This window comes from Aquarana catesbeiana, linkage group LG08 (assembly GCF_042186555.1).
Source record: "Aquarana catesbeiana isolate 2022-GZ linkage group LG08, ASM4218655v1, whole genome shotgun sequence".
Classification (NCBI taxonomy): Eukaryota; Metazoa; Chordata; class Amphibia; order Anura; family Ranidae; genus Aquarana; species Aquarana catesbeiana.
In genome coordinates, this window is record NC_133331.1 from 274622092 (window position 1) to 274644532 (window position 22441).

The window sequence follows — 22441 nt, forward strand, 5'->3', positions numbered from 1 at the left end:
CTCCAGGTTCTTGCAGACTGCATGGGGCTTTTCCTACAAGATTTTCTTCTATTGTCAAAAACCTTCATATATTTCTTTCAGTACAGTTTTTTTAATTAATTGAAAGTACATTTTAGGAAAGAAATATGGGTTCTCATTATGGACTGCTTTCTAATGATGAAAACTGATGTGAATATCCTCATTCTTGTTTTACTGCATAGTGAGCTACAGACCTGGAACAAGTATGTGACAGTAATAATGTTAGGATAACTGACTATATATTTCAAAACTGAGCTTTTCAGATTAAAACCAACCTAAGGGCTCTTTCACACAGGGCGGATCAGTGTTGATCCACCCCGTGAACACCCACTTGCTCAGCGGGGATCACTCTGCCGATCCCCGCTGAGCAGGAAAATGACAGGTCCGTCACTGCACACTGTGCAGCGACAGACCTGTCAGAGCGCCGCTCTCCCCTATGGGGGAATCGGGTGATGACGGACCGTAGAGCCCGTCGTCACCCGATCCGGTAACTGATGGAAAAGTAGGGTTTTCCTCCGTTACACTTTTCGGATCGGAGCGGGTCGGATGTCAGTGGACATGTCACCGCTGACATCTGACGCTCCATAGGGATACATATATGTCCGTTTTTCATCCGAAAACGGACATACGGATCCTCTGTGTGAAAGAGCCCTAAATCTATTTAGTAACCTACCTTGTTTCATACTCTACCTCTCCTTACTAAAAAAAAAAAATTAAAAAAAAATCACCCCTTACCTTTATCTGAGAGCAGTTCTGGGCTCACTCCAGTTCCCTCGAGCACCAGAATTATCACTGGGCTCAGTTCTGAAGGTAAGCTAAAACAGCAATCAGACAAGGCTGAATTTTTCACTTTAAAGTACAACTAAAAGAAAAACTTTTAGTTTTGGATAGAGGAGATGGATTAGAACCCGTCAGTTTTTATTGCGGTCTGTGCCCCTGTTAGGAAGAATTATCCTCTCTTTTTTTTTGTCCTGTTTACCGTTATCATTGAGGCTGGGTTGACACTTCTGCGATGAGACATTGCATGCGATTCGCATTGCTGTGCAGATCACATGCGATGTGAATTCAGCCATACAAAACTGTATGGCTGAAATTGCATTCGCACTAAAATGCTGCAGGACTCTTTTTTGGTTTTCCCTGCAATCGTATTGTATGGGTGTTCACACCTATGAGATCCGATTCCTGCACCATTTGATAGTTCGCACTGTGATCTGATCTTGGTGTGTCATTACCTTTACATTGATACCCACATTGGTTCGCAGATGTCAGTGTAAACTGCCTGCGAGTTACATGTAATGCAGGAACCTGCACTGGAATCACGCTGCTTTCCGCATGTGTGATTAACAAAGAACTCAAAGTGAAAATAAGAAAATACCAAAATGTTGGGTTGTCATCAGAAAAATAACAGGGGAAATCTTACAATGGAGACAATAGTTCTGGTGACCAAGGGGGTTCCCAAGCGATTCCTTTAATTTGCAGTGGTCTTCTTTCACTTCATATTTTGGCTATGGGACAGGAAATGAAGGGAAATCGCCCCACTGGGACAAAGATGGCAAAAAAAACAAACTGACCCCCCCTTACTCAATCCAAAATGAAAATAAATAAAAGAGAAAAGTAATAATAAATAAAAGCATTTCCCACCCTCCCTGCTTTTAAGAAAAGCAGGGAGGGTGGGAAATGCTGATCACATCTTTAGGTGAAGACCTACATTACCTAGTTCTAGCAAGGGATGTTTGCAACATGTCTCACCAACCTAAAGCTACTACAGCCATTGTTTTTCTTCATCTCTTTCAGATAATGTAAAGGCATTGTTTAAGCGGGGTCGTGCCCATGCTGCAGTGTGGAACGCATCAGAAGCAGAGCAGGACTTCTCACGGGCTGTTGAGCTGGACCCTTCACTTGCTCCCCTTGTTGCAAAGGAGTTGAAGCAGCTTGAGGCACGGATACACGAGAAGGAAAGTGAAGACAAAGCAAGATTTCGAGGCATATTCAAATGACTTTCAGTAACAGCAAATTCATAGGTCAATGTGCCATTTCATGGGGCAGTAACTTGTTGTTATGGACATGTGACTGGCACAATATATCAATTTTGGCTACAACTGTAAGTTGCAGATAAGGTCAGTGGTAGTGTGAGGTATAATGACTGAATAGAATACACCGCTGTGCAAATATCAGAGGACTGCCATCTCAGACCGAAAGAAACTGTTTTCCTGTAATACACCAACATTACAGTATCTGTGTCATGTTAAAACCATGTCCATAATAACAACCGCTGTATAGGCAAGACAAACCACCCTTGCATCACATATAACATAATAAAGAGTAACTTTATTTGTTTTTTATAGATTAAAAAAAAGGGAAGAAAAAAAATTAGAAAGTGCAGAGCTGGAATGAGGTCACGTACGAGCATTGCGTTCTGTTTCAGCGAGACACTCTCTCACGAGAGCCCTAGCGTGGATTATACCTAGAAAGTATAAAAGAAATGTTTAGCTACAGATTAATGAGAGAAACAGTCTTGCAGCTAATGACTTTTAATCCCCACCTCTTTTTAATCTTTCCATGGCACTTTTGCTTCCAGCATAGGTGGGTCTGATCTCTCTGCCCATCTCCTCAATCACAGACAACAGGTCACTGTAGGTCCCCTGAGACACTGCTTGTGACACAGCTGGCTTCACACCCTGGATAAGAAGGAAAAAGTCTGACAACTTCCTTTTGGCTCAACAAGATCATAATATTCAAGTATTTTGTATTGTTTGTATATTTATAGCACTGCATGCAAGTCTATGTACGCAAATAAACAAGAGGTCAAAACAGTCTCTAGTTGCATGGTATAGCACTTCATACGCTGCAAGTTAAACAGCTGCTCAAATGTATTTTGGGTGTCAGCAATTACTGGATAATAAATACACGTTCTTGAGACTACAAAGTCCAAGTATTATTATTATTATAATACAGGTTTTATATAGCGCCAACAGTTTGCGCAGCACTTAACAAAATAAAGGCAGACATTACAGTTACATTACAATTTGGTACAAGAGGAATCAGAGGGCCCTGCTCAACAAGCATGTAGGAATCCCACACTTGTGTGCTGAATTCTGATATCCACCCATAACCCAAATAGATAGGAGAGTGTGTTAGCTGCTGGGAAAAACTTCTTACCGGTATGAAGCCCATAGAAGGGGGTCCAAAGTCACTGAAGTTGAGTCGGAAGGAGGGGACGGGCACAGCTCCCGATGGTGATGAAACCGCAGCTCCAGGCACTGCAAACCACATTAGATGAGGGGATGAGATGCTTAATGACTGCACACAACACCTAGCCATCCACAATAATAACATTGCAAGCCCACAATATGCACATAACAGGCGGGAAATGTGGATGAAGAGATTTGTGACAAAAAGGTGAAATAGATTACTTTTAACAGTGTTAATAATGAGTTAAGAATTAAGTATAAAAAAAAAATACTGATATTTAGGCCAGGCTATCTGTAAACAAGATGTGGTCTTTCTGCCTGTTAAACTCAGTGAAACATCTGCCTCCTTACAGATAAGAGTATACCACTAGGGGGGAATCCTGCTGGACATTTCAGCTAGCGCTACAGGACACCAAAGCAGATGGAACAAAGCACTATATCTACTTTGGCCCATGGTGGGGAACTTCAGTTATGAGAAAATTGGGTTATAGTGCTCCCTTCAGGAGGAAGTGGGCACTGGAAAACAAAACCAATAGCAAGTCATGTCTAGCTCCTTACATCATGCTTCAGTTTCTTGGTACTAGTCTAGGAGAATGGACAGCGTAAATGTAACTTTTTCAAACCATTATCTGTTTTATCAAGATTTTTTTATTTTTCCCCTTTAACAAAGACTTCAATTACAATGCTGCTGAGCTGGGCTCTTTATTTAGCTATCTGGATCATATCATCTTTAGCAATAGCTTTGGAGATTGCGAGGCCTGCATGGAATGTGACCTTTGGGCTTTGTAGCCACATGCACTTTTCAGGTCCTGAGTAGTAGCAGACACCCTGCTGTGACCTACTTTGTGGGCTGGGCATCAAACTACTACATTTTACTGCAATAGTTGGAACCATCACCTCACCTTTTTTCCATAGAAAGGTTTAATACATTGAACAATTAAGTGCTGCTTCATGCACATGGGCACTCTGTTCTGTTCCTGCCTTTTCAGCATGAGGCAGCTGCATCCATTGCAAGAGACACGAAGTTTCACCTCAGTCTCTGCTACCGCTTACAGTGACCTGGTCACCTCCCGCAGTTTAAACCTTTCCTGCTTTTAGAAGCCGATTTGGGAGTACTCAAGGTTTTTACCTGGTGTTCTCAAATAAATGGCCAATGTTAAGCAGTGCAACATTGGACACCAAGCACAAGGAGAGTATTCCCACTGCAGCTCAGACCTGTCCAGCTCACAATCTATCAACAGCTGCGTGGCAGCCTGCGGTGTCTCTTCAAGAACCCAACACAGGCTGCTTGGATCATTGTCCACTGTTTGAATCAATACACTCCTCAGTGTCTTAGCTCTCAGGTGTGGCCCTCTCCTCTGACTTCTCTAGAGAAGAGTTCTCAGCAGCCACATGCTTGAGTTTAAGGGCCAATTTGCAACTATGCTTACTGAGGCTGTAACCACACTTCTACACCTTATCCTCCTGAATCTGTGTCTGAGGTATCTGCAGAGGTACAGGCCTCTGAGGCTGGTTTCAGAGGTTTAGTCTAATGAAAAGTCCATATTGGATGATTTTGTTTCCAATGAACTGCAGGCAGCGGCTACAGCTCCCAGGCTTAAAGACACCATACTGGATTTATGACAGTGTGCACCACCTTAAAATTAGAAGAGCAGCCTGTAGCTCCTACTGGGGACATTACTAATGTGGGATGAAAGGCCCCATACTTTTCCAGTACATGCAATCGCCTTACTTGAACCTGTTCTGTACATCAATTACAAAATGTACTTCTCCCAAACTTTTTACAGACCAGTACTCATTTTATAATGAAGTGGGCTCTTTTCTCTGCATCTACCCATACCTGTTGAAGATGCACCTACTTTTAAGGGTCCCATTGACAAACCTTTGTTTTCCCTGGCAGGCCTGCCACAGCCATAATGTCAGTCTGTCAAACCTTAGACCGGCCATACACTGTTCAAATCTGCTGAACCGGCCAATATTCAAACCATTAATGAATGTACCAAGTTGAGCGATCAACTTGGGTACAACCAGCCTGCCAGATTCGCTTGCAATTATTACAAGTGGCTGCTATAGCTGCTAACAATAATCACCATCTTCTCTTGGCAGGAGGGATTCCAACATCAACATTGTCTATGTTGATGGGAGAAATCAAGCAAATTTCTTTCCTAAGAAATTCAATGAGTGTAGGGCCGGCCTTCGGGAAACAGACTAAAGTGACATGGGAAAGGATCCAACTACTATCCTGATCATAGATTTGTAAAGCCCTTATAGCTTAGGCCGTCAGCTCTATATTATAGTGTAGACATTTTAGTCAAAAGAGTTCATCTTGTTTACTGAATGTCTCCTTAAGGCGGAGTTCCACCCACTTTATCTTAAACTCATTTTTGGATAACTAATTTTTTTATAGTGCTGTTTTAGCAGCGCTTTTTGACCGCTAGCGGGGCGATTTTTACCACAAACGTTAAAAAAAAAAATTCACATTTTGAAGCGCTACCTATTCGTTTGCAATGGGCAGGGCGTTTTGGGAGCGCTATTTACAGCGCTCCCAAACCACCCCAAAGATGCGGCTTGCAGGACTTTTCTTAACATCCGGCAAATGCACCGCCCCAGTGTGAAAAGACACACTACAATGAATGAGTTTTCAGAGGCTATTTCTAGCGCTAAAACCTGCCTCAGTGTTTGCTTGCTGTGCTGACCACCACTCGGTTGGACTGCTGAGCAGTCGCAAAGATTACAGGCTTCCTGTTCATAAAAAGGAGAGTGTGGGACTTTAAATGAGGCAATTGACTTGTGGAGGTAGAGTATATAGTAATCATTTTTATTTGTAACAATAGTATAAAAGTATTTTCATATATATTCATGCACAATGGCATAAACATAATGGATACATATACATTAGCTTGGCAACACAAAAACATAAAAGATAGCAAATGTTAGTTTACCTCAATTTTTTGTTTTCTAGTGTTTATTTTTCCTGTAGGTGGTAGTATAACCCAAAATGTTAAACTTCATGTGCCCCATAATGTATGAGTATAAAAAATCCTAATTATTTATTTATTTTTTTTGTCATGGCCTCTGCTGGCATCTCACTACTTGTGTCAACAGCACAACATAGCGAGGGTAAATTCTCAGTGAAGCTGCAGACAGCCAGGAAAAAAAAAAATATATAGCTGCAGCTCTAGGTTATTAACAGCAAATTCCAACAATGAATTTGAGGCCAAAGTATTAAACTCGCCAACATCAACCTACAAACTTAGAGCGGAACTCCAAGCAAACCGCTAAATAGATTATTCATATACAAAAAAGTGTTGCGCTAAACATGAAATTGCTCATAAAGTTTTGATAGAAAATAGTCCAATTGTAAAAAAAACTCAAACAAATCTGTGAAATTGCAGATGAATTCAGAAGCCCCTGCACCTCAAGTAATATGGATTCTTACCAGAGAACGTGGACCCTTTATTACAGAGGGTCAAACAGGCTTGATATAATAATCTTTGCAGGGGTCATTTTTATCTGAACAAATGTAAGTGAAATACCTTTTAATAAATTAAAATTACTCTTTTGGGATCTGGCGTCTCCTTCATTTCCATGGTTAAATCTGGTCATGGGAGGAATGGAGCCTGGTCTGATTAATCCAGTGAAAGCTCTTAATTTGTTCTGGAGGACATCTCCAGCTGATGACCCCTGCAAAGGATTACATCAAGCACGTTTGATCCTCTGTAATAAAGGGTCCAGGCTCTCTAGTAAGAGTCCATATTGCTTGAGGTAGCGGTATATGCATGAGGTGGAGGATCTTCTGGATTCATCTGAAATTTCACAGATCTGTGTTTTGAGTTTTTCTACAATTAGACCATTTTCTATCAACACTTGGGTAAACATAATATTGCTCAAACACTGTTTTTGTATAGGCTATGTAATGTGATTATTTCTCACTTTAGTGGTGCTGCTGAATATTTACATTGTAATGGTTTAATCTTATTTGTATGATATATTTGTTTTGCACAAGCGTAGTATTTCTTTTGTATGCAGACATATACATATATGCTTACCAATTTACCTGCCAGAGGATTTGTAATTTTGACCAGCCATTCTTGCAAAACACTGCTAGTCAGGATTATCAGTCTGCTACTTTCCAGTTGAACATGACATATTCCCGAGTCAGCTTCCTGCTAAATGGACAGTGGCAACCATACTATTCACTATTCAATGATTAAGCTGGCAACACAGATGTGACAAAGGAAGTCAAAATGTTAAACCAAGTTGCTTCAGTGTCACAAAGGTGCATAAATTATAGGAGGGACTGATCATAATTACAAATCCTTTGGCAGACAGAAACAAACATGGGTACTCCCAACTGTGTAATTAGTTCTGAAATGACCAACAATAAGACCAGTTACGAATGGGCTAAAGATCAGCTGCAGGTCAGGTAGACCACAGGCAATACTGGTGACTAGTTCTCCCCCCCCACCAATTTTTTCAGGGCACAGTTCAGGTCCTCTTTAAAAAAGGAGGATCTTCGGTCCCCACCAAAAAAAACAAACAAAAGCAGCTACAAATACTGCAGCTGCCGAATTTTAATAAAAAAAGGACACTTACCTGTCCAGGGTTCCAGCACTGTCCTCAACTGGGCCGGTTCATTGCTGGTCTTTGGGTACCTGGCGCCACCATGTCTAGAGCGAGAAGCAGGCTGTGATTTCTCGCAGCTTCAAACCAGGCTTCCTACTGGGCTTTGTAAATGGTCCCTCCACCTTCTGGGACCTGTGATGTGTCCTAAAAGGCTGTGGGCAAAGTGGGAGGGATAACGTCGGCTTGGATCGCCTAAGCCAAACTAGCTACCCGCTCCGTTACCACCCACCCCGTATTTCAGTTGAATCATCCCTTCACATTACTGAAATCTAGCGATTGATTAATTGCAATCTTTAGGGGCCGGTTCACACCAGAATCGCACGGGAACACAGTCCGCTTTCCTGTGCGATCCCCTGCAGTGCGATTTATCAGCCCATGCATTTGAAGGGGCTGCAAATCGACACCGGAATGCACGAAAATTAGTGCATGCACTACTTTTGAAAAACATGGTACCACGTGTTATGATGCACACAAACGCACAAAGTTTGAGTTCTGCTTTTGGGGTGCTGTTAATGTATTGGCACCAGCAGTGGTGTATTTAGGTTTTGTGCTGCCCTAGGCCTGACTAAACGCATGCACCCCCCTAATTTAAATACGACCCACCCCATCCTGCCGAGGCCACACCCCTTCCTGTTTAAGACCCACCCTATCATCTGTAAACAACACCCCTTCCTCTTTAGGCTTATTTGGCACCTTTCAGGGGGGAACGGGTACCTGTTTCTGACAGCTACCCTTCCCACTTCTGGGAGACTGTGCTGTCCCCTCTGAAGTTTGCCCCCCCCTCCTCCTTCCTCCACTGGGCCATTCAGAAAGTGCAACGCGCTTCGCACATGTGCAGTAGGGAACCGGTCGGTTTCCCTTACCATGAATGATAGTGGCAAAACCCGAGAGCCAATCCAAAAATCGGCTGAGGTGTCAACATCGCTGGATCCCTGGACAGGTAAGTGTTCTAATATTAAAAGTCAGCAGCTACAGTATTTTTAGCTGCTGAGTTTTAATGCTATCATGGGGGGGGGGGGGGGGGGGGTGTTTTACTGTGCCCATCAAACGCAGCCACTGTGCCCATCAAACGCAGCCACTGTGCCCATCAAACGCAGCCACTGTGCCCATAACACTGATATACTTTATTAAATCATTGTACCTGCTGTCCTGGGGGTTTCCCTCGTGCTCCTCTCTCTCCTCCTGACGTCACAGCCCCAGGGCCGAGGAGAAGATTCACTGCAGGAAAGCAGTGCAGGGGAGGGTAGGCGGAGCTTAAGGCTCCACCTGTCACCTGTTGCTTATGGGGGCGCGAGTGACACACGCCGCCCCCCCGCATGAGAGAAAGCCCCCCCACCCGTCTTGCTGATTCCCGGCTCCCGCTGCCGCCTCCCGCACACATGCAGCCCACAGCGGCCGGCTTTCTGTAGCGGCGCCGTGGTGTATGGGTGTGCTTGTCAGAGAGTAGGGGGGCGTAAGATACACGCCCCCACCCTCTGCCAAGCACGCCCATACACAGTGGCGCCGCTACAGAAAGCCGGCCACCGTGGGCTGCAAGTGTGCGGGAGGCGGCAGCGGGAGCCGGGAATCAGCAAGACGGGTGGGGGGGCTTTCTCTCATGCGGGGGGGTGCCCCTTTTTGCCGCCCCCCGCAAAGTGCCGCCCTAGGCCTAGGCCTTTTCGGCCTAGGCCAAAACACAGCCCTGGGCACCAGCAGCAAATCTCAAAGGCAGTGCGTTTTGAATGCGGTGCAGGAAACCATGTTCTGGTGTGAATCACCTTTTACAGTATCCATCTGCTCTTGGCACTAATTAATAAATTTGCCATTGCATGGAACCTGTGGGCAGAAGCAAATGCTCACAAAATCCTTACACTACACATAAATATAGAGTGTTCTAGGGCCCCATTCATACTCTTGTAGCACAAACTCCCATTCCCACTCACAATGTTTTTGGGGCGATTTACATGCATTTCTGCATGTCGCGCAAATAAATGGGCTGTCTTATGCGGGTTTGTCTTGCTACTTTTTGGGCAACGAGCACTGAGCGCGTTTTGCAGTGATTTACACACATTTATTGCACAGCAAAAATCACACGTTTGGAGTGTCATGCCAAACATTCTGTGCATTTTGCTGCGATTTTAGCAGGATTTGGAATCATCTTGGATTTAGGAGCTGGCTGTGATTTCCTGGTGACTCACAACTAGCTCCCCACTGTGTATGTACTAGGTATGGCTGTGCTGTGAGACTGGTCCTGCTGCCTCCTGGGATGTGCAACATGTCCCACGAGGCTGTTGGGGATGTCAGAACAATCAGATGTCATTCTTGTGGCAGGAGGAGGAGACGTCTAAGCAGTACTTTCATTTTTAAGCGAAGGTCCACTATAAGATGCATATAATTTTAAGTCTGTATTATTAAAAAAAAAAAAAAAAAAATGCAACTTAGTGAAATAGTTCATGCTGCAATCTGACACTTCCAAAAAACTGTTGAGGAATTTCTCAGCTTTTGTATGAAACCTTTTTTGTGTCAATTTTTTCTACTGTAAGGTAATGTAGATGTAATGTATGTAAAAGGAAAATTCTTTTTTAGTTTTAGACAGAATAAAAACTTATACCAGTTGTCAAGTTTTACTGCCCCCACTGCATAGACTCAACATTTTGATTCGTATTGTTTACTATGGTCACTAAGTGATGGCAAATTCAAAATATTAGAGCCATCTTTGGAGCAAGGAGGGAGGGGGAATCCTCCAATGGAGACCACCATGTGGTACCTGACACAAGTATCTATGATGGGAATGCAGTTCTTTTTGGAGAGATTGCCTGTTTGTTTTTTTTATCCAAGATACCTGTTTGTAAGTCTACTACATTTATGCCTGTTCATCCCTACCAGATACCTTTGTTACTATTACAGTGGTTACTCGGTTTTAACATTCCTGTGCATGCATTATTACACTAGAAGTGAATTTATATCTTGTGCTTTTGGGATGATTGGAGATTTTTATGCATCTTGATAGTATTTTGATAACAGATTTCCTGGTTGGTATCTCCAGGACAGAAAATGGCATCTCTCCAGCAGGACAACAAAAAAAATAACATGACAGGGGTTTAACTGTTTCCTGCTCCATCAACTAAAAGAAACAAAATGCTGTCCTTTAAATATAAAAAGGTATATAGGGGGAAAAAAAAAAAAAAAAAAAAAAAAAAGGAAATTCCTACTTTAAAGAGGGATTCCAGAATATTTTATACATAGGTCCAGCTTGGACCAGTGTAACTATGTATATGCCATACCTGGCCAATGCCCTTGGTAGATAAACACCACTACTCCAGTGATCTCTACTAGTTTCCAGATCCCGTGCCGAGCATCTGGCCTGCTGTATTGTAGACACAGAAGGTCAGGTCCTCAGCACGGGTGCCATTCCGAGAATGCCTGGCATCTACTAAATAAAATGCAAAGTATTGTGATTAAAAGTGGAGATGTGGGAAAGTAACATCACACTCTCCCACCTTATCCAATCAGAGTACTTTGTATTCTCTGAATGGCCAACCTCCTCTATTCAGAATGCAGCTGCTCAGTGCAAGACCCAGAAATGGAGCTTCCAGGGACATCAGTCAGGTATGGTATAACCATACATAATATATCCGTACCTGGAATTACTCATTAAAGAAAAAGTCCAACTTTAGAAAAAAAAAAAAAAATAGAGTTTCAGGAACAGTAACAGGTTACTCCTCTACAAAAATGGGTAGAACATGCAACATGTTACCAAAGGCGAACTTATCCTTTAACCGCTTGCTGACCAGCTGGCATCATACTGCGTCAGACCACGCAATTGTCAGTTAAAGTGACGCAGTGCAAAAAATGGCCTGTCATTAAGGGGGCAAATCTTCTGGTCCTTAAGTGGTTAAAGCTCAACTCTGGGAATGAAAGAAAATCTCACATGTGCGGTGTGTACTCCTCTACTGTCACCCATGAGTTCAGAAGCTGTGACAGGAGTGTACACACTGCACATGAGCAACCTGAAAGCACAGGACAGCGCTACCTCCTGGGCATTAGGGGGTGATGATCCCAACAGCTGCTCGGTCCTTACAATAACGCAGGATTGAGCCTTCATTAGCCACAGAAGATATTAAATGCGTTTTTGTACTTCATTGTTTAAACAGAATACCTTCCATCCAGGGCTCCTTTAAAGTTTAACCACTTGCCGACCGCCCACCGTCGTTATAGGTCAGCCGTTTGAGTGGAATATCGATATGGCAGCAGCTAGCTGTGATAACCCCAGTATCCACTTCAGCGGGTGGTTTTCAGATAAAAGTGGTCTCTGCGGCAAGATCACTTTTATCGGGGGCGGGAGAGGGGCCCCCCTTCCTGGTGCCCTGCGCCACCGCCAGCAACGTAGGCGATCAGATCCTTCTCCCTGTGTGGTATGGAGCTGAGTAAGGGGAAGATGGCCCCCACCCAGCTCCATACCATTGCAGGGCGGAAGCGACGTCAAAACGTCACTTCCACCCATAGCTCTTATAAGGGACATTTTTTTTTTTTTTTTTTTATTGCATTTTAGTGTAAACATGAGATCTGAGGTCTTTTTCTATTACAAGGGATGTTTGCATTGCTTGTAATAGGAATAAAAGTGATTTTTTTTTTTTTTTTTAAAGAACAGTGTAAAAATGAAAAAAAAAAAAAAAAGTCCCGCCGAGATCGTGTGCAGAATCGAACGCATACGTAAACAGTGTTCAAACCACACATGAGGCATCACTGCGATTGCTAGGCCCCTTTCACCCTGGGGCGGTGGGGGCGTCGGTGGTAAAACAGCGCTATTTTTAGTGCTGTTTTACCGTCGTTTTTGCGGCTGTATTCGGCCGCTAGCAGTGCAGTTTTAACCCCCGCTGGCGGCCGAAAAAGGGTTAAACCCGCTCATACAGCGCGGCTTTAGCCGCGGTATTACCGCGCTGTCCCATTGATTTCAATGGGCAGGAGCGGTTTAGGAGCGGTGAACACACCGCTCCAAAGATGCGGCTCGCAGGACTTTTTTTTACCATCCTGCCAGCGCACCGCTTCAGTGTGAAAGCGGAGGCTGTTTAGGGGCGGTTTTCAGGCGCTATTTTTAGCGCAATAACGCCTGCAAACTGCCCCAGTGTGAAAGGGGCCTTAGAGTGAGAGCAATTATTTTAACCCTAGACCACCTCTGTAAATCAAAACATGCAACCTGTAGAATTTTTTTAAACATCGCCTATGGAGATTTTTAAGGGTAAAAGTTTGTCATCATTCCACGAGCGGGCACAATTTTGAAGCGTGACATGTTGGGTATCAATTTACTCGGCGTAACATTATCTTTCACAATATAAAAAAAAAAAATTGGCGCTTGTAAGACCACTACGCAAATACGGTGTGACAGAAAGTATTGCAACAATTTATTCTCTAGGGCAGCCTCTCTCAAGCCTTTTCACCCAGCTGTAACCCTTGAAATAATTTTCTGGTCTTGGGAAACCCTTGCTAAAATTTATCGAGGTCAATAGGTCAATGCCCTTTACACTGATGTGGGAAGTTTGCTTCCTTAACAAAGGTGGCAAGGATGCCACTCTTACAGATCATTGATGTCATGAGATTATATATATATATATATATATATATATATATATATATATATATATATATATATATATATATATATATATATATATATATATAATAGATAGATAGATAGATAGAGTAATTTTCTAGCAAAAAAAGACCTGTTTTAAACTTGTAAACACTAAACTTCACCCACATGGGTAAACATAATGTGCTTTTTGGTACAGGTGAATGTACCATTAATGATCCTTTAAAGCTCTGATGCCCAGCCTATAGCCCTTTGGTGTGTGTGTGTGTGACATGTGCAGCCCTTAGACCTCAGCAATCTTTAGTGGGAACATTGTTTAGGGTAACAACTAGCCTCATGTAACATATTCCCAGTTGCGCATTGTCTTCTGCAGCATATCCCCAGCCAACAGCGTAGCACCACACTCTGACCCTCATTTATTTCTCTGCAGTTTCCGACAGCCCTCTCAAGCATTACATAGATTGAACATTTTTGGAGGCATTTGGTGATGTTAGGGGTCGCGTTTAGGGCCACCTTTTAGCTCACAAGTTGACATCCAAAGCTTAAAAATGTAAAAAAAAGGAAACACTGTAAGCCCCCCCCCCCCCCAACCCCATACTTACCTCGGTGGGTTCCAGGCTGTCAGCAGTGCCACTGTAGCCAGTCCAGGGATTTGAAAATCCCCACTCTTCTTCCTCTTCTCTGTGCAGTGCTTCTGGGACAGATCAGGTGATGTTCTGTACCGGCGCTGACCAATCATTCACTCTGATCCTTCCCGGAAGCCCTGTACACAGAAGAGGAAGAAAAGCAGGGATTTCAGGTCCCTGGACTGTCTGCATACCTGGATAGCGGGGGGGGGGGGGGGGGGTAGGTGCAGGGCTTTTTTTCAGCAGCAACTCGGGGGAACTCAGTCCCACCATCTCTGGCTCAGGTCTTCTGCTCACCACTATCACTTGGTAACACTGAAGTCCAGCTTCTGCGTTTACAAGTGATAGCTCATCTCCCAGTAGCTCCCACAGGTCAGATCCCCTGTGCAGATCCTACTGAGTGCCAGACAGGGACAAGGGAAATACAGAACAGGTGCCCAGGGTTCAGTGCAGTCATGGGCAGGAGAGGGTGCGTGGTAGGCTGCACCCTCTGTGGTCTCCATATTTTTCCCTGGTGACCAGTTGTTGATGCTCCTACTGCATGATCTCCCTTGCAAGTGAATATAGTATAGTATGCTGGGAGGTACTACAGCCAGATAGGTGCTTCAGCTTAATATTGCAACAAAGGTAAGACAGATGGTGGAGCTTTTAAGGAGGGGGGGAGATGATGAGGGCAGTGGAGGGAGGGGGGGGAGATGATGAGGGCAGTGGAGGGAGGGGGGGGAGATGATGAGGGCAGTGGAGGGAGGGGGGGAGATGATGAGGGCAGTGGAGGGAGGGGGGGAGATGATGAGGGCAGTGGAGGGAGGGGGGGAGATGATGAGGGCAGTGGAGGGAGGGGGGGAGATGATGAGGGCAGTGGAGGGAGGGGGGAGATGATGAGGGCAGTGGAGGGAGGGGGGGAGATGATGAGGGCAGTGGAGGGAGGGGGGGGAGATGATGAGGGCAGTGGAGGGAGGGGGGGGAGATGATGAGGGCAGTGGAGGGAGGGGGGGAGATGATGAGGGCAGTGGAGGGAGGGGGGAGATGATGAGGGCAGTGGAGGGAGGGGGGGAGATGATGAGGGCAGTAGAGGGAGGGGGGGAGATGATGAGGGCAGTGGAGGGAGGGGGGGGAGATGATGAGGGCAGTGGAGGGAGGGGGGGAGATGATGAGGGCAGTGGAGGGAGGGGGGGAGATGATGAGGGCAGTGGAGGGAGGGGGGGAGATGATGAGGGCAGTGGAGGGAGGGGGGGAGATGATGAGGGCAGTGGAGGGAGGGGGGGAGATGATGAGGGCAGTGGAGGGAGGGGGGAGATGATGAGGGCAGTGGAGGGAGGGGGGGAGATGATGAGGGCAGTGGAGGGAGGGGGGGGAGATGATGAGGGCAGTGGAGGGAGGGGGGGGAGATGATGAGGGCAGTGGAGGGAGGGGGGGAGATGATGAGGGCAGTGGAGGGAGGGGGGAGATGATGAGGGCAGTGGAGGGAGGGGGGGAGATGATGAGGGCAGTGGAGGGAGGGGGGGAGATGATGAGGGCAGTGGAGGGAGGGGGGGGAGATGATGAGGGCAGTGGAGGGAGGGGGGGAGATGATGAGGGCAGTGGAGGGAGATGATGAGGGCAGTGGAGGGAGGGGGGGGGAGATGATGAGGGCAGTGGAGGGAGGGGGGGAGAGATGAGGGCAGTGGAGGGAGGGGGGGAGAGATGAGGGCAGTGGAGGGAGGGGGGGGGAGATGAGGGCAGTGGAGGGAGGGGGGGGGGGGAGATGAGCGCAGTGGAGGGAGGGGGGGGGGGAGATGAGCGCAGTGGAGGGAGGGGGGGGGGGGGGGAGATGAGCGCAGTGGAGGGAGGGGGGGGGGGGGGGGAGATGAGCGCAGTGGAGGGAGGGGGGGGGGGGAGATGAGCGCAGTGGAGGGAGGGGGGGGGGAGATGAGCGCAGTGGAGGGAGGGGGGGGGGAGATGAGCGCAGTGGAGGGAGGGGGGGGGGGAGATGAGCGCAGTGGAGGGAGGGGGGGGGGAGATGAGCGCAGTGGAGGGAGGGGGGGGGAGATGAGCGCAGTGGAGGGAGGGGGGGGGAGATGAGCGCAGTGGAGGGGGGGAGGGGGGGGGGGATGAGCGCAGTGGAGGGAGGGGGGGGGGAGATGAGCGCAGTGGAGGGAGGGGGGGGGAGATGAGCGCAGTGGAGGGAGGGGGGGGGGGGAGATGAGCGCAGTGGAGGGAGGGGGGGGGAGATGAGCGCAGTGGAGGGAGGGGGGGGGGAGATGAGCGCAGTGGAGGGAGGGGGGGGGAGATGAGCGCAGTGGAGGGAGGGGGGGGGAGATGAGCGCAGTGGAGGGAGGGGGGGGGAGATGAGCGCAGTGGAGGGAGGGGGGGGGAGATGAGCGCAGTGGAGGGAGGGGGGGGGACATGAGCGCAGTGGAGGGAGGGGGGGGGACATGAGCGCAGTGGAGGGAGGGGGGGGGACATGAGCGCAGTGGAGGGAGGGGGGGGGACATGAGCGCAGTGGAGGGAGGGGAGATGAGCGCAGTGGAGGGAGGGGGGGGAGATGATCGCAGTGGAGGGAGGGGGGGAGATGATCGCAGTGGAGGGAGGGGGGGAGATGAGCGCAGTGGGAGGGAGGGAGGGGGGGGGAGATGAGCGCAGTGGAGGGAGGGGGGGGGAGATGAGCGCAGTGGAGGGAGGGGGGGGGAGATGAGCGCAGTGGAGGGAGGGGGGGGGAGATGAGCGCAGTGGAGGGAGGGGGGGGGAGATGAGCGCAGTGGAGGGAGGGGGGGGGGGAGATGAGCGCAGTGGAGGGAGGGGGGGGGGAGATGAGCGCAGTGGAGGGAGGGGGGGGGGAGATGAGCGCAGTGGAGGGAGGGGGGGGGAGATGAGCGCAGTGGAGGGAGGGGGGGGGGAGATGAGCGCAGTGGAGGGAGGGGGGGGGAGATGAGCGCAGTGGAGGGAGGGGGGGGGAGATGAGCGCAGTGGAGGGAGGGGGGGGGGAGATGAGCGCAGTGGAGGGAGGGGGGGGGGAGATGAGCGCAGTGGAGGGAGGGGGGGGGAGATGAGCGCAGTGGAGGGAGGGGGGGGGAGATGAGCGCAGTGGAGGGAGGGGGGGGGGGAGATGAGCGCAGTGGAGGGAGGGGGGGGGGGGAGATGAGCGCAGTGGAGGGAGGGGGGGGGGGAGATGAGCGCAGTGGAGGGAGGGGGGGGGGGATGAGCGCAGTGGAGGGAGGGGGGGGGGGATGAGCGCAGTGGAGGGAGGGGGGGGGGAGATGAGCGCAGTGGAGGGAGGGGGGGGGGAGATGAGCGCAGTGGAGGGAGGGGGGGGGGAGATGAGCGCAGTGGAGGGAGGGGGGGGGGAGATGAGCGCAGTGGAGGGAGGGGGGGGGGGAGATGAGCGCAGTGGAGGGAGGGGGGGGGGGAGATGAGCGCAGTGGAGGGAGGGGGGGGGGGGAGATGAGCGCAGTGGAGGGGGGGGGGGGGGAGATGAGCGCAGTGGAGGGAGGGGGGGGGAGATGAGCGCAGTGGAGGGAGGGGGGGGGAGATGAGCGCAGTGGAGGGAGGGGGGGGGGGGAGATGAGCGCAGTGGAGGGAGGGGGGGGGAGATGAGCGCAGTGGAGGGGGGGAGATGAGCGCAGTGGAGGGGGGGAGATGAGCGCAGTGGAGGGGGGGAGATGAGCGCAGTGGAGGGGGGGGAGATGAGCGCAGTGGAGGGGGGGGAGATGAGCGCAGTGGAGGGGGGGGAGATGAGCGCAGTGGAGGGGGGGGGGGAGATGATCGCAGTGGAGGGAGGGGGGGGGGGAGATGAGCGCAGTGGAGGGAGGGGGGGAGATGATCGCAGTGGAGGGAGGGGGGGGGAGATGATCGCAGTGGAGGGGGGGGGGGAGATGATCGCAGTGGAGGGAGGGGGGGGGAGATGATCGCAGTGGAGGGAGGGGGGGGAGATGATCGCAGTGGAGGGAGGGGGGGGGAGATGATCGCAGTGGAGGGAGGGGGGGAGATGATCGCAGTGGAGGGAGGGGGGGGGAGATGATCGCAGTGGAGGGAGGGAGGAGGATGATCGCAGTGGAGGGAGGGGGGGGGGGGAGATGAGCGCAGTGGAGGGAGGGGGGGGGAGATGAGCGCAGTGGAGGGAGGGGGGGAGATGAGCGCAGTGGAGGGGGGGGAGAGATGATCGCAGTGGAGGGGGGGGAGAGATGATCGCAGTGGAGGGAGGGGGGGGAGATGATCGCAGTGGAGGGAGGGGGGGGAGATGAGCGCAGTGGAGGGAGGGGGGGGAGATGAGCGCAGTGGAGGGAGGGGGGGGAGATGAGCGCAGTGGAGGGAGGGGGGGGGAGATGAGCGCAGTGGAGGGAGGGGGGGGGAGATGAGCGCAGTGGAGGGAGGGGGGGGGAGATGAGCGCAGTGGAGGGAGGGGGGGGGAGATGAGCGCAGTGGAGGGAGGGGGGGGAGATGAGCGCAGTGGAGGGAGGGGGGGGAGATGAGCGCAGTGGAGGGAGGGGGGGGAGATGAGCGCAGTGGAGGGAGGGGGGGGGAGATGAGCGCAGTGGAGGGAGGGGGGGGGAGATGAGCGCAGTGGAGGGAGGGGGGGGGAGATGATCGCAGTGGAGGGAGGGGGGGGGAGATGATCGCAGTGGAGGGAGGGGGGGGAGATGATCGCAGTGGAGGGAGGGGGGGGGAGATGATCGCAGTGGAGGGAGGGGGGGGGAGATGATCGCAGTGGAGGGAGAGGGGGGAGATGATCGCAGTGGAGGGAGAGGGGGGAGATGATCGCAGTGGAGGGAGAGGGGGGAGATGATCGCAGTGGAGGGAGGGGGGGGGGAGATGATCGCAGTGGAGGGAGGGGGGGAGATGATCGCAGTGGAGGGAGGGGGGGGGGAGATGAGCGCAGTGGAGGGAGGGGGGGAGATGATCGCAGTGGAGGGAGGGGGGGGGAGATGATCGCAGTGGAGGGGGGGGGGGAGATGATCGCAGTGGAGGGAGGGGGGGGGGAGATGATCGCAGTGGAGGGAGGGGGGGGAGATGATCGCAGTGGAGGGAGGGGGGGGGAGATGATCGCAGTGGAGGGAGGGGGGGGAGATGATCGCAGTGGAGGGAGGGGGGGGGAGATGATCGCAGTGGAGGGAGGGGGGGGAGATGATCGCAGTGGAGGGAGGGGGGGGAGATGATCGCAGTGGAGGGAGGGGGGGGGGGAGATGAGCGCAGTGGAGGGAGGGGGGGGGAGATGAGCGCAGTGGAGGGGGGGGGGGAGATGAGCGCAGTGGAGGGGGGGGAGAGATGATCGCAGTGGAGGGGGGGGAGAGATGATCGCAGTGGAGGGAGGGGGGGGAGATGATCGCAGTGGAGGGAGGGGGGGGGAGATGATCGCAGTGGAGGGAGGGGGGGGGAGATGATCGCAGTGGAGGGAGGGGGGGGGAGATGATCGCAGTGGAGGGAGGGGGGGAGATGAGCGCAGTGGAGGGAGGGGGGGGAGATGAGCGCAGTGGAGGGAGGGGGGGGGAGATGAGCGCAGTGGAGGGAGGGGGGGGGAGATGAGCGCAGTGGAGGGAGGGGGGGGGAGATGAGCGCAGTGGAGGGAGGGGGGGGGAGATGAGCGCAGTGGAGGGAGGGGGGGGGAGATGAGCGCAGTGGAGGGAGGGGGGGGAGATGAGCGCAGTGGAGGGAGGGGGGGGAGATGAGCGCAGTGGAGGGAGGGGGGGGGGGAGATGAGCGCAGTGGAGGGAGGGGGGGGGAGATAAGCGCAGTGGAGGGAAGGGGGGGGGAGATGAGCGCAGTGGAGGGAAGGGGGGGGGGAGATGAGCGCAGTGGAGGGAGGGGGTTGTATGCAGAGGGAAGAACTACTATTTGATGCCATTTGGCAGGTATGTGAGTGTGGCGGGCATGGTTGAGTTCCTGCACCTTTTCTCTGAGAAAAAAAAAGCCCTGGGTAGGTGTATGGTATAAAGGTTTACTTATTTCAATGTAAAAGGTGAACACTGTATTGGGTCAATCTTCCAGATGGACAATCTCCTATAGAACCCCCCAATACTCAGCAGACACAGTCAGCTCTATGGGCAGCAGCCTTCTGCTAGTCACATATAATGAGAGCTGATGACCAGAACAAAGTTCACCAACAACCATGAGTGGTCATGAGACGTCTGACATCTGCTCAGGTTACATACAACCGGCCTCTGTTACAGCTGATCAACAAAAACAGTTTTGTGCCTGTGTGTTCTCCCCCAGCCTGAGCACCGACCCATCAGATCCTATCCTATCCTCCTCCTCCTCCTCCAGAGACTGACTGCTCTGTACACGGCTCAGGTAGAGCTGCCTTCACCTCCCCCCTTGTACAGCGATGTATGTGATCAGATAATTACCGGGGGTGACTGGGGTGCCCGGAGCGCTGCTGCTCCCCACTGCCGGAGCCGGGGCGATCGGCTTGTACGACATGTCGTCTGTCCGGTGATGAAGAGGAGGATGCTGATTGGCGGGTCACACAGTCGGCGAAGCTCGCGCTCCCTCCTCCAGTCTGATTGGTTGTTCGTCAGCGGGGGTGTCGCGCGTCGCTTTACAGTGTCGTCTATGGCAGGAATGGCCGGACTCTCCGCGGTCTTCTTTCCCCCCTTCGCTGACCTCTCCAGGCTGATTCCCACCCACACACCTCTCCCGGCCCTCAACCACCGCTATCGCCGACCTTTCCTCCAGTCAGAGCGTGTCCACCGGTCTTTACCGGTCCTGATGGTAATGGCGCCGGTCCGCTCACAACCCCCCTCACCTCAGCTCACCCGGCTCCAGCTGCCCCTACGCACCCCTGGCGTCATGACGTCACGAACCGGCTCAGACCTGGAGCCCCCGCCCCAAAACAGATGAGAGTAGCGTGTAGCCCCGCCCAATCAGTGAGAGGTGGGCGGAGTGAAAACAGAGTGGCGGGCATCGGCGCGTGTTCACAGCCTGGGACTTTGTAATGAGTAAAAATTCTGAAAAAAATCATCAATTGCAGCCTCACTGTGCCCATCAAACGCAGCAACTGTGCCATCAAATGCCGCCACTGTGCCCATCAATTGCAGTCACTGTGCCAAATGCTGCCACTATGCCATCAAATGCAACCACTGTGCCCATCAAATGCCGCCACCGTGCCCATCAAATGCCGCCACCGTGCCCATCAAATGCTGCCACTGCAATAAAATGTAGCCACTGTGCTCAATCGAATGCTGCCACTGTGCCATCAAATGCAGCCACTGTAAACCCCCTGCTCGCTGTCTGCCCGACACTTACCCTGTCTCGGTGGGGCAGCGGTTGATGGCGGCAAGCGGTGTCCTCCATGCGTCTCCTCCCGGTGTCCAATCACAGTGCCTGTCATTTCAGCAATTTAGGTAACAGACCCGCGCACCTGATTGGTGGAGCGGCAGTTCAGTGTTAGGAAAGCGGATATTCATTCGCTTTCCTAACACACCTGGGCGCTCACAGGTCACCTTTTTTGACGCCTCTTAGAGCCTATGGTTCTAATTAGGTGCTTCAAAAACACCCCCTGCCGCTGTAATTCAGGCGCCCGGCAAAGGGGCCGGACGCCTGAATAGGGGGTGGCAGCGGCTGCCATGGATAGATTCGTGCAATGCATGAATCGATCCATTGGTCATAGAGGGGATGGCTGAAAAGAGGGGGCACGCCCTTATGGAGGCACCACCGCTGGTAATGATTATATGAGGAGTGTATTAGAGAACTGGGTGTGTGGTGTCTTCTTTACCACAATGAGGGCTGCAGCCAGGTACTCATAGACTGGCACATTCTTCATGACCTACAAACTGGCACAATTATTCTGTGTGAAGATGGCTTCAGTGTCCAGCTTCACCAGTCTTCATGGGAGTTTGTGAACTTTGCAGGGAACCCCATTGAAGTCTATGGGGAAGAATCTTCTTATTCAGTGCTGGCAATTTGTAGGATTAATATGTTATTGTCAACAAAAGGCATAGGAAGCCAGCCGCTACCATAGGAGACAATGTCAAATCTAAGTGTAGCAATATGGACTACAGTTAGCAACGAACAGCTATTCCCTGCCCGGTCTGTATGTCATATTGTCCGTCTAGTGCACAGCCTTACTAGACTGACATATTTGTGAGAGCCCAATCAAAGGGATTGTGGGACTAGTAGTGCCATCAGATGGCTATTCGCCCGCATGACTGTACATCCGGACTACATATCCCAGGGAACCTTGCTATCACCAGAGGGTTTGCTGGGAAGAGATATAAAAGACACCAGAGATCCGCCCCATGTTCTCTTCCTCCCGGGCCTAGAGTATGAAGGATCTCTCTGTGCAAGAGGAGTGAGGTCGTGGCCTACAGTCAACCGACCTGACCGAGAAGGGTTCTAGCGTCGCCTGCTGTTCATCGGACATCTGATCAGCACCACCTCTACAGTGCCACAATCCACGCTTCGTGCTCCGCAATGGGTGATCATCAAAAGCGGGTCCG

At 50.9% G+C, this 22441-nt stretch overlaps 2 protein-coding genes across 3 annotated transcripts in view; one reads left to right on the forward strand and one right to left on the reverse strand.

Annotated features, from left to right (window-relative positions):
• The window catches only part of AIP (AHR interacting HSP90 co-chaperone), a 34710-nt gene extending 31876 nt beyond the window's left edge, over positions 1–2834 (forward strand). Inside the window, exon 6 of the mRNA XM_073597291.1 lies at positions 1813–2834. Within this exon, the coding sequence (XP_073453392.1) occupies positions 1813–2015 (203 nt within the window). The 3' untranslated portion in view covers positions 2016–2834. The remainder of the gene's footprint in view (positions 1–1812) is intronic.
• CDK2AP2 (cyclin dependent kinase 2 associated protein 2) lies at positions 2327–20817 on the reverse strand. 2 transcript variants are annotated; one of them, XM_073597298.1, is made up of 4 exons: positions 20351–20817; positions 3178–3331; positions 2561–2696; positions 2327–2482 (listed from the first exon to the last, which is right to left on the reverse strand). In XM_073597298.1, exons 2-4 carry the CDS (start codon positions 3289–3291, stop codon positions 2415–2417), a joined length of 318 nt encoding a protein of 105 aa, XP_073453399.1. In that variant the 5' UTR covers positions 3292–3331; positions 20351–20817; the 3' UTR covers positions 2327–2414. The 2 variants fall into 2 exon arrangements, with proteins under 2 accessions (XP_073453399.1, XP_073453398.1); XM_073597297.1 differs by having other exon boundaries at positions 3178–3278; positions 20351–20815.
• Positions 20818–22441: the final 1624 nt, after the last annotated feature.

What these genes read in the sequence shown, in the direction of transcription:
- CDK2AP2 (XM_073597297.1), bottom strand. Translation starts at nt 20,423, where the DNA reads ATGTCGTACAAGCCGATCGCCCCGGCTCCGGCAGTGGGGAGCAGCAGC. An exon ending in GGGCACCCCAGTCACCCCCG is followed by an intron (nt 3,279 to 20,350) that starts GTAATTATCTGA and finishes TGTGGTTTGCAG; the next exon opens with TGCCTGGAGCTGCGGTTTCA. An exon ending in CTTCTATGGGCTTCATACCG is followed by an intron (nt 2,697 to 3,177) that starts GTAAGAAGTTTT and finishes CTTCTTATCCAG; the next exon opens with GGTGTGAAGCCAGCTGTGTC.